The sequence below is a fragment of the Eretmochelys imbricata genome, chromosome 5 (assembly GCF_965152235.1).
Source record: "Eretmochelys imbricata isolate rEreImb1 chromosome 5, rEreImb1.hap1, whole genome shotgun sequence".
In the NCBI taxonomy this organism is placed as follows: domain Eukaryota; kingdom Metazoa; phylum Chordata; order Testudines; family Cheloniidae; genus Eretmochelys; species Eretmochelys imbricata.
Genome location: NC_135576.1, coordinates 80724341 through 80736604, shown reverse-complemented (window position 1 = coordinate 80736604; position 12264 = coordinate 80724341). Strand labels below are relative to the sequence as shown.

The 12264-nt window shown below is 39.4% G+C and overlaps 1 protein-coding gene across 2 annotated transcripts in view; it reads right to left on the bottom strand.

Annotated features, from left to right (window-relative positions):
- Positions 1-12264, bottom strand: part of MEGF10 (multiple EGF like domains 10) — a 97886-nt gene that overhangs the window by 40825 nt on the left and 44797 nt on the right. For both annotated transcript variants that reach the window (XM_077816362.1, XM_077816361.1), the window contains exons 8-10: positions 7652-7864; positions 1285-1459; positions 239-359 (exon numbers count right to left, since the gene is read on the bottom strand). In XM_077816362.1, the coding sequence (XP_077672488.1) occupies positions 239-359; positions 1285-1459; positions 7652-7864 (509 nt within the window). The remainder of the gene's footprint in view (positions 1-238; positions 360-1284; positions 1460-7651; positions 7865-12264) is intronic.

The window sequence follows — 12264 nt, the reverse complement described above, 5'->3', positions numbered from 1 at the left end:
GTGGTGGCAAAGGCAAGCTGCCCACAATTGTCTCTGAGAAGATAATTTTTCCATTTGTCACCTTTCTGAGCAGTGGAGGGAGCCAGCATTGTTATGGAGTTAGTGCCTGGCTCTTTTTTAGTTTAAGTTTGTGTTTATTTCTTCTTCTCTATTTCAGAAGCTCATTTTGATGTGTATAAATAACGTATACTGATGATTGATTACAGAGATGGGAGACTAATTTGTTAGGCACTCTGACCTGCTTTGCAGGTACAAGAACCATCCACCGGAGAACAGACGGCTTGATTTTTGCAGTTGCACACAGCAGAACAGTTTACTCCATAGGTTCCCGGAGGACAAGGAGTAGCACAATCAGAATCCTAAAACATACACAAATATATTAAAAAATTATTTGACAAAACATCAATGACAGTTCAAACAATAAAATATCACCAGCACTTTCTCTAATCCTAGATTTAACTGACTGTCAACCCCTTTCTGTGAGACTGACTGTTGTACAAGAAAATGTGCAGACCGTGTCACATTCTAGGCTGTCATCAGGTCAGCCTGGGTTTACAGGAAAGCATTAAGCAAGGCTCTTAATACTCTTTAAATCTACAATAAGTATTTGTTTTACATTAGTTGATGTGGGAGAGCATGTCACATACCTGCCAGCACTTGGGTAACCCAATATTCAGTACTACTGTACAAAGAAGCAATTTACAAAAGCAAAGTGTAATGTAAAATGGTAATGTAATAGAAAACAATTTGGACATATACAATATTCCAAAAAATATTTGATTAAAGTGCTTTTTCTACTATACACAGTATTACTGATAGAAGAAAAGAAGTACCATAATACGTCTTCAAGGTTACATTTTTAGTATCATCAAATTTCTGTATAAGAACAAACATCTGTGAGAACCACTGAAATCAGGTATCATGATTTGTAGAAATAACTGTATTTACTGTAGATTTTTACTATAAAATAGTTACTTAAATCAACAGATTAGTGCTGCAACAGTCACAGTTCCCCCAATTCCTTTCTGTTGTAGTAGCTATGTATACCTTATTAGCACTTTTCCATTCTCATTACTACATTATTTTTAAGAGATCCAAATGCAAATTTTTTCCTTTACGAGCCTGTCCCACAAGGAGCTAAGCGACTCCCAACAAGTGACAAGCTGAATGTCTTGACCTCCCATTAACCTCACAGGAAGGAGTACACTCAGCATTTCACTGAATCGGGCCCTAACTGAAGGCAGGAAAAGAAAAAAATAAACTGTGAACTTCAGAATTATTTACCTTAAATCCAGGGGCACAGATGCATTTTCCAGTCACACTATCACAGTCAGCACCATTTTGGCAGCTGCAGATCTGTTGACAAGATTCACCATAGAATCCAGGAGAACATGTCTCATTACAGTAGAGGCCAGACCAGCCTGGCTTGCAGGAGCATTCTCCAGACATAGGGTGGCAGCTGGCAGAAGAAGATGAAAGGAATAAATAATTTGGGACTAAATATGACACCAAGATCCCAATGTATTTTTTTTTCAGAGAACGACATGCTGTTACAGATATGTTGTTTAAAGGATCTCATATACTGTGTATAAAGATATATATTTTCCCCAAACTAAACATACACAACACACACACAATTAGTATAATGTAACATAATACAACATAAAGACACATACTTACAAATCTATGTGTTTATTTAGTTTGAAAATAAAAGATCTATCTTTTCTATTTCTGTGTCAAAAAAAAACCTAAGTACACTACAGTTAGCCTTCATGACCATAAATTTCACGACATTAAAAATATTTAAATGGTGAAAAATTCAAGCTTCCATCTATGCTTCTTGGTAATTCAGCTGTAACTAAAACATCATTATTTTTCGAATAATGGTTAAAATCAGCATCTTATTTTCTTACAAAGCCCATTTAGAAATATAATCCTTTTGTCTGAGAAAGATGATGAGTTTCTTTAATAAAGCAACATTCAAGGAGTAATATGAATGCTCCTCTCTTTAAAGCTGTGGTTGAGAAGTGTACAACTGGCTTCTTTCCAAGAAATGATACCAAATCACTTTCACAGGGAGAAGTCAGAGGCACTGTCAAACTCAGTGACCTTTTAGAAAGTGTCTAGTCTACACTGTACATACCTGGTGATAGACCAGCTGTCTCTACCTGAAACAGCAGTTCTATTGAATGGCTAGTTGGACAGCTGTTGCCTCATAACAAATGGACATCATCAGCTGTGCTAAGATATATGTGCTGGAAAAGTGGACACAATGGAGTACTCTGTGGCACTCTGGCAGACAAAGCACTTGCTTAATTCTCACCAAAGGAAAGTCTCAATGTCCAAATCAAATATATTTACAATAGGAAGGCTGTTTAAAGATAGTCTTCTGGCACTGATTGAAGTAAAGTCCCCTGAAGTGTGCTGGAAAAAATGTGTCTAAGTCCAGACACATTAAATGACCCATGACATCAAGGAAGTTTTACATGCCTCGAGACTTCCTTCATTTGCTGTGTGTGTGTGTGTGTGTGTGTGTGTGACACTTTTGGGTGTTGAAAAATTAATAATCATCATCCTTAAAATAGTCGCAAGTGAAAATAGGGAATGTGGCAATAAACGTATACGTCTCTTTTTAACAAGGCATGACTAGTTTGTGTAAAACTGCTGTAAATGAGAGGAAAATCTGGCCCCTGATCTTTTCAACTGAATAGTAACTGAGAAGTTTAGAGTGGTCTATTTAGTGTGTATGGAAACAGATCAAGCCACACCAACAGGCTATGTGGTGTTTGCTGAGAATAGTCTGTATATTAAAATATTAGAACACCTGCAGGTAATTGGGGCTGGAATGGAAATATTCTCAAATGAAATACATGTTAACCTCAGGAAACACATGATGTAGAAAGAGAAGCAGAAATGTGTTCCCTGAGAAACAAGTTCCCTATACCTAATTGCTTTTCTGTATGCCTCCAGAGGCATTTTGGATATAATCCCCATATTTCTTATCACTACAGGAGGTATTCAGCGATATGGAAAGCATTCTCAACCCACCCAACAATAGGCAGCATAGCATGAAGAAATAAGATAAATATATAAAAAATGAAAATTAGTGGTGCAGTGATTTCAGGAAATAAATCCTCTGAGCTGCCTTTTTTTCTTTTTTAAAGAGTGTAGCATATGAGGCAGACAGAGGCATTGATATTCTGTGCCCCCCAGTGAGTATTAGTAAGGCATACTCGCACATATATTGATTGACACCAAAATTAGTATTCTGTAATTTGTAATTAGATGTAGGAAGCTGGAGCACTTTTGAAGTTTTTTGATGGTTCTCATGCAGTTAGCTTAATTGGCAATAAGATTTGTGTGTTAAGATAGGGAGGTAGAATAGACGTTGAGAGATGCTGCAAGTATTTCTGCTTTTTTTCCTGTTCATTTTTGTTCACAATTTATGGACATATATGTATATTTCCTATATAAGCACTAAAATCAATTTTAGTATATTTGGTAATAATATAAAGTAATTTAAGCCTGCAGTTTTCTGGCACACTTTATGCCATATATTTATTTCAATTTATAAAATGGTCTGATGAAAAATCTATGTATATCATAGAATCATAGGACTAGAAGGGACCTCGAGAGGTTATCTAGTCTGGCCCCCTGCACTCACGGCAGGACTAAGTATTATCTAGACCATCCCTGACAGGTGTTTGTCTAACCTGCTCTTAAAAATCTCCAATGATGGAGATTCCATAACCTCCCTAGGCAATTTATATGTACAATTCCACCCTAAAAAACCCATCCAGAAATACAAAATGACCTAATGTCAACATTAAAAACACTGTCAGCACACATAAACTGAATCCACCCCTCATCATCTCATCCACTCTTGCCTCAGAAAAAGCATGAGAAAATAGATATGCCCTGAAGAGCAACATACTGGGGCTGTATTAAACCTAGGATAATGAATAAGTCCTGAGTCAAGGTCCCACTATTAAGAATGACCTTGGCATGCCAGGTTGAGTGTCGCAGCTGATCTCAACTGCCAGGATGAAACAATGATGAAACAGAAAGCCCTGACAAGCTTATCACATAAAAAATAATACAACTTGAACTGCATTCAGAAATGAACCGGAAAACAGGGCACTCTCTGGAGAGTAGGTGTAGCTTTCTCCCTGTAAGAATTACTACTAGGTAAGTGAGGAGCTCCATTCTGTACCTTCTAAAGTTTCCAAATGATCATCAGATGCCACCCAAGTAGAGGGACTGCTGTAATCCTTCCTCAAAGTGACACAGCGCAGGTCCATATCCAAAAGAACTTGCCAAAGGCAGTTCTGTCTTGCCAAAGGCAGATGGAAAGTCACTATTTGCTGACTCCTGCCATTTGAACCTCCAGAAGCAACTGAAGATCTAAAAGACCCATAGTTCGTGAACCTGAGTAGCAAGGGCAGGCAAACCCCCTCATTAAAAGGGCTAGATATTACATTCACCAATTCTTCAGCTTGTTCCCGTAACCTTCTAGTTTTATTTCTGTCTTATCTGAGTTTAGCCTCAGCCAGCTAGCTCTCATTCATGCCTAGTTACTGGAAAACTGATCAGTAGCATCATTTGGTCTAAGACCAGAGAGACGTGCTGCACACCATCTGCATATGGCTGACACTGCGGCCCAAACTACTTCACAGACATATTGAGAGGGAGTAGAATAAAACATTCCATGAGAGAGCCCTTGGAGTAGACGGGCAGTCTCCCAGTACTACCCTTGGAGCCATCTAGGACAGAAGAGAACAAAGTAACTCAAATACAACTTCATCCCCACCAGGGTCAGTAGGCATGTCAACAATATCATGTGGTAAGTAGCATTCAAGGCAGCTGATGTATCTAAAAGAATCAGCATGGACGCTTGATCTTTGTTCATCAACAGCAAGCACCGTAACCCCTGGGCAATAGAGTCAGTCACTCTTTCTCTCCTGTTTAAGCTGTCCCACTTTGTATAGTTAAATATTCATTGGGCCAGAGCATGGGCGGCTGCTGACCCAGTTTTTGGGGGAGGCTAGCCCCCGGCCCCACCCCTTCTGCCCAAGGCCCCACCCCTCGCCTTCCACTACCACTCAAGCCCAGAGCACCCTCACCATGGCCAACAGCCCCAGTTCTGGGCAGCCACCCCGAGCACCGGGTGGCACGGTCCAAGTGCCAGGGCAGGCAGTGCAACCCCAGCGCCAGCCACCTCGAGCCAGGACAAAGTGCGGGGGGACTCTGCGGGCAGAGCATGGGCAGGACCAAACCGCCTCCCTGCACAGCCTCCCCCAGCCTATGAGCCAGAGAAAGAGACTGACTCTGTAGCATGATTGTTAGAGCCAAGCAGAGACTTGAACCTAGGTCTCCTACTTCCCAGCTCAGTGCCCTAACCACTGGACTATTAGTTATACTGGGATGCATTAATTATTCTCTCTTTCTCCAAAATTCCCTCCTGGACCTCAGAGATCTTCCCTCTGAACTGGACACATTTCCATGAAAAGCTTCCGTTTTGACAAAAAACATTTAATGGAAAAAGTCCCAATCAGTTCTACATAGATATTCCCTGATGTGTTTATGTGAGAGTAAGTTCTTTCCCACCAGGCTGGCATTTAGTCACAGAAGATAGCCAGAAACAACTGTATCATCAAAAGTGGAAAGAAAGTATCCTTAGTGGAGCCTGTGTTTTTCCAATTATTATTCATAAGTTATCTGATTGCTACTAGTTGGTGGTCTTAATCACCCTCCGGCACGAAGGAAGAAAAAATATATAAAAATGTCTTGTGAAGCCTGTGAATTTTTGCTTCCCTCCCCTCACTTTTCTCTACTCAACTGTAACATGCACTTACAGACACACATGCTCCCACACCCACAACAGTGCTAAGTTCCATTTGATTTGTCATACAGAGGGGAAAATGCTCAAAAAAAGATCAGCCATATGCTGCTGTTTACGTTTGAACATTTGTGATTTGATTTGACCACAAGCTGTCTTCCAGAGGTATAAATGAAGGAACAGCTGTGTTGAACACAAATCAGAAGTAATCCTTGAAATATCAGAAATGCTATACAATGCAATACTTTCCTGTCAAGCTAAACTTCTGCAGTCGTCTTCAGTTAAAATTGCAGAAAACTGGCTAACCATAATTTATACACATAGTGCTATTAGGGCCAAATACTGCTGTTTTGAGTGCCAGACAAGGTGCAGGGAAATGGGGAGGGATTATGGTTTTTCTTACTCCTAAATTCTCTCCCCAACCCATAATTTACTGGATTTCACATCCTGTCCAAACAGTATTATTTCAAATCACATTTCAAGTAGATGGGATAAACAGAAGTACAAGTACACCAACATTCAAATACGTAAGTGAAATATGAGAGAAATGCAGCCCTCTCTTACATGGCTTGTCAACAGAAGTTATGCTGAACAATTTAAGCAATCCAAGAATTTATTTCTCACACCGCCCTCTCACAGGGTTACACAAACAGAGATATTCAAAAGGAGATTTTTTCATTAATGCCCAAGTGCACTTTAATGTCACTTCTAAATTCTGAACAAAGGCTTTATTTTTATGTATAAAAAATGTGCATCTCAGATACAAAACACAACATTGCTCTGTGTAAGAGTGCATCATTTCTGCAAATAGTTTTAACACAGCAATCTGTGACAGAAAAACATTTGGCATATGTACAGAAAACTTATCTGACATATTGTGTATTATTAATGGCATTATGAGTGACTGAATGCAGAATTATTGGAGTATTTCATAAAGCCAGGTGTGCTTTATAAGAAGAAAAGCCTTGTCATGAGAATTATATTTTGATTGTATGTTATCTTGTTTTAACTCCCATCCCTCTCCTAGTATCCCCAGGGATTATCTCAGAATTTCTGGTTTATAGATTTTTATTACAACATGTTAAGGCTTTGTGGGTCCTGTAAATACACATACAATGCAAAAATATTTGGCTCATGATTGCCTGAAAAGAGTCACGCAATGAGTTAGTGTGTTTCTATTGTTTAGCTCCTCTGACCCAATGCCACACAGGTATGGAGAAATGTAAATCAGTCACAATGATGAGAATTCCAGATATATCTCATTAAAACAATCAGCATGCTTTCTCCCCGCAATATATATATATATATTTGGCCTGATTCTCTGCTCCCATCAGTTTTATGTGTACGGGATGGTGTATTTCCATTTACTTGATTGGTGATACTTTTAATAAATAGTACCCTAGTGTAAGTGAAAGAAGAAGCAAATCTATTGACCTCATATGGTGAAAAATATAAAGATTTATTTTTATATGTGGTAAATATAGACAAAGGCCAAGACCAGGTCAATATTTATCTCTTGTGTTAATAATCTTGATATTCATCTTAAAATCTGATTATCGATTGCTATTTAAAGAAATCAAATAAAGCTGTAAGCCAAAACAAAACAAAAAAAATCTGCAGTTCTTGCTCTGCTTGTTATTGTGTTTCTTGCTAGGATTATAAAAACATTAAACAATCTCTCTCTCTCTGAGCTTTGTGACTCTTAGCTGATTCACTTTTCCTGGAAACCTAAGGAACTTATTTCCTTATAATTTACTTTCTTGGTTAAATGTTCCACATGGAGAAAATGTGCTAAAAGATATAACAACATACCTGTGCGTGTTCTGCAAGTGACAGGGGCACTTTTTGTCACACTTGAGACCATAGACTCCCTCAGAGCAAAGCCTTGTTTCACAGTGTTCTCCTGTATACCCTGGATCACAGAGACACGCGCCACTAATATGATAGCATTTCCCTCCATTCATGCACTGACAGGTCTTTGCACATTGCACTCCATAAGTCCCCACTGGACATTCATCCTGGCATCTGTGAAAGTCAGAAATATTAGGTTTACTTGCCTTAAATTTAAAACATTTTTGGAGAATCAATATAAAAATGTATCTTAGCTTCTGAAGAGTTTTCTCTAGATAGAATTCTTAAAATCATTATAGGTGGAGCTAGTAATTTTGCCTCTATTTAAGGTTGCCTAATACTTTGCACTATAAGCTCCTGTTTTCAATGGCTTATAACTTTGCCAAATTTTAACTTTTACATGCTCATCTGCCTCAGACTAAATGTTTTTTGGGAAGTTTCAGCAAAAACATGTTGTTTGTTTCTGAGTACAAAAGTTAGGGAAAATAGTTTTTACAATGTTAAATATGTCTCTCTCACATACACAAACACACACACACACCCCACCTCCATTAATGGCTGGTTCACACAGGGGGTGACAACGTACTGACACTACCAGTTACTTCTGTAGCTCAAGTAGTTGTCTGTGCTGTGATCTAAAGCTCCTGATTTTGTACCTAGCTGATGACCCATGAGGGCTGCAGACCAGGAATGTAAATATAGTTCCACATGGTTTTTCAGTTTGTTTTTTAAAAATCCTAGAAATGACATTCAAAAACGTATGTTAGAAGAAGATTGAGTGGGATTCTGTGCTCTAACAAGCAGCCTGAGAAAAGGGTAGCTTTAAGCCACCTTTGTGTGTCCACGGATCCTGGGCTGCTCCAGTGGGTAGCGAGACCCCCAGCAGGCCTGTCTAAATTACAACATGATCCTTGGGTTTCCCTAAGGACTGCAGCGCTGCCTGGTATCTCTGCACTCTGCCCACACACATTACACCAGGACTTGTGAAGGGGTCCTTGGAAGGCAGCCACACAGCTGTCTTCCACAGTGCTTGCATCAGGGGAAATCCACAGCCAGCTGAATATGGGTCTTTGGGGGCCCCTTTATGCCACTCTGGCCCTTTTCTGCAGAATAAAGAGGCCAGAGCAAGGATCTCACCCATTATGGTTGCAATGTCAAACACTCAAAAGTTAAGAAACGTAAAGCAAAAGTCAATTCATCCCCAGTGTGAATATGCATTATGATACTGACTTTAGTTAAAAAGAAAAGGAGTACTTGTGGCACCTTAGAGACTAACAAATTTATTAGAGCATAAGCTTTCATGAGCTACAGCTCACTTCATTGGACACATACAGTGGAAAATATAGTGGGGAGATTTTATATACCCAGAGAACATGAAACAATGGGTGTTACCATTCAGACTGTAACAAGAGTTATCAGGAAAGGTGAGCTATTACCAGCAGGAGAGCGCCCGGGGGGGCGTTGGGGGGACCTTTAGTAGTGATAATCAAGGTGGGCCATTTCCAGCAGCTGACAAGAACAGTAGGAGGGGAAATAAACAAGGGGAAATAGTTTTACTTTGTGTAATGACACATCCACTCCCAGTCTTTATTCAAGCCTAAATTAATTGTTTGCAAATTAATTCCAATTCAGCAGTCTCTCATTGGAGTCTGTTTTTGAAGTTTTTTTTGTTGAAGAATTGCCACTTTTAGGTCTGTAATCGAGTGACCAAAGAGATGGAATTGTTCTCCGACTGGTTTTTGAATGTTAGAATTCTTGATGTCTGATTTGTGTCCATTTATTCTTTTACGTAGAAACTGTCCAGTCTGGCCAATGTACATGGCAGAGGGGCATTGCTGGCACATGATGGCATATACAAAAGGTTCCCCCCCCTACACTCTCCTGCTGGTAATAGCTCACCTTTCCTGATCACTCTTGTTACAGTCTGTATAGTAACACCCATTGTTTCATGTTCTCTGTGTATATAAAATCTCCCCACTATATTTTCCACTGTATGTATCTGATGAAGTGAGCTGTAGCTCACAAAAGCTTATGCTCAAATAAATTGGTTAGTCTCTAAGGTGCCACAAGTACTCCTTTTCTTTTTACGGATACAGACTAACACGGCTGCTACTCTGAAACCTGACTTTAGTTACGCAGTCACACAGTATTTGTTCTATAGAACCCCTGCCTCATTCAGTGCACAGGATGGACAAGGAATGAATCAGTAAGTTGCAAGAAGAGAAAGCCTGGTCTCTTGTGTTTAATGCTTCTGGACTGGGATTTTGGAGATCTGGATTCCCTCCTTTGCTCTGTCCCAGGTTTCCTATGTGATGACGGGCAAGACTATATTAATGTACAAATGGGTAAAACTAAAGTTTCACAAAATTTCAGAATTTTTGAGCACTTGACTTTCCTACCTACTTTTAATATAGTTTTTTGTATTAAATATGAATAATAAACACACAGTAGTAAAGCAATTTGGAATTAATTGTATAGGTGTGATTGTGAATATGATTCAATAGTGTCAAAATGTGGGAGTATGGCTCTGTCTTTAGAAGTAGGCTTGACTTCCTAGCTCTAAAGAAGCCTTAAGACTTATTGCTTCTAAAGCACGGTGAACTTTTATTAAATAGATAGTATTTCTCCTTGGGTTTTAGCTGTGGAAACTGTTGCCAGTCACTGGAAATCCTAATTCTGCTTTACACAAATTCAAGATGTTGATGAAGGGGATGATACTGTCCCCTAGCAGGAAAGAGATTGCCAAATGGCAAGCAATTGCAAAAAATGTTATTTTCTCCAGTGGAGAAAGGCTGAGAAGGAGAAGAATTAATCATTTCTCCCAAGAAGGAACTTATACTAACTAATCTCTCAGGTTAAGTTTCTTCCTGAAAGGTTTAGCTAGATACTGAGGAGAGAGATGTAGTTTCCTGGAGCATGGTATGCAATATTTGGAGAGACAGAAACATTCCTCTAGGGACTCAAGTGAAGTAATGTAAATGGGAAGTCAGTGTAGCAGGCATTTTTCATGCTGTCAAGTCATTAAAAAATACAGTGCTAGGGATCTGGGTCAGTGTTTCATTTTAAGGAAATTGTCAGCCTAGCGGAAAAAGATAAAAAATTCAATTGTATTAAAAATAAACATTCAAGAGAAAAAACCCAACAAGGTCTGTAAATCTATGCAAAAGAATGTTTAATAATAGATTAGGATAAATGCAAAGAGATTGGTGAAGGCTGCAGTTTCTATTTAGATCAACAATTAAGCTGTAAAAACCCATCTGTATGGAGTTGTCCCACCACTGTAGGACTTGTCACCCAAACACCTGTTAACTTCTTTTTAACATGGGTTTGCACTGGATGTGTTACATGTTTTTTTATGATTCTGAAGATGTGAGCAAACAGAGCCATCTCAGTTTGGGAGTTGAAATGATCCATTATGCAAATATGAGGATAGAAAAAGGTTTAGTCACACTTTCACAGCATTCATTGTGACCCTCCCTTAGTTCCCCCGTTGCTGTTGTGTTTCATTTAATATGAAGCAATTTACTCTTTAAAAACAAAACAGGGCAGATTTCTAAAGGCTCTCTTATAAATTCTGTAGCCACTGGGATTTGTGAAGTGCAATTGGACATGATTTAACAACTTACTCCCACAAGAACACAAAGGGGCTGAACTTGTGCAGTGACTTCAGTGAGAATGAGAGGCATTCAGCACCCCTTGCGGGATCAGGCCCTGAAAGGTCAATAAGGCTTGCATACAGGTTGTTATTTTTCCTGCGACAGCTGACATAAGAATAAAGCAAAAAGTTTATGCCCAACAGCGTTTGCTCTTTAGAACATAAGCTGGTTGTAAGGAGATAATTGAAGGTTAGGGAAAAAAATCTGAGTTAGGACCAGCTGCTACAGATGTTTTCCACACAACACTAGTGCTCTACCAACATATGATAAAATATATATACGGAGACCACTAACAGTTCCCTGTAATTCAGTCACATTAACTTTTCTAGGTTTCCGATACGTACAACACTGAACCCACATTAAAACCAGGGGAAATTACTCATCACCAGTAATTCTGTTTGTCAGACTCCCTCATCTCCTCCCTTCCTGCAGATGATTTCAGACAATCACAATTGTGCCAGGAAGCAAGAGAGTAGGCAAAGAATATTGACAGGTTGTAGTAGAGTGGAGTCTGCCCATATATATCCTTTGCCTTTCGTTATTCTTTGCCTTCTGGCTTCCAGGTATACAGCACCTAATGCTGATTGCTCGGAATCTTCTACGAGATGAAAGACAAGGTGGGTGAATAAAATCCTACCTTTCAAGGATTCAAGCAGCACAAAATATGGCACTTGGTATGATTTCAATTCAGTTTGAAATAGAAAACTACAAGTATTGTGCGATAGAGTAGCCCCCACCTCAAGTGTTCTCCGTGTCAGGCCATGGCATCATGTACCCCCGAAATTGGAGGTTGGGTTTCAAATTGCAATGCATCCTCTCCTGGGCCATTTTTACAGCCCGAGGGCTGGAATAGCAACAGTAGCGCCCACATGTAGAGGTTTCCAGTCACTAGATCCACAGCCTCAGACTTCTCTTCTG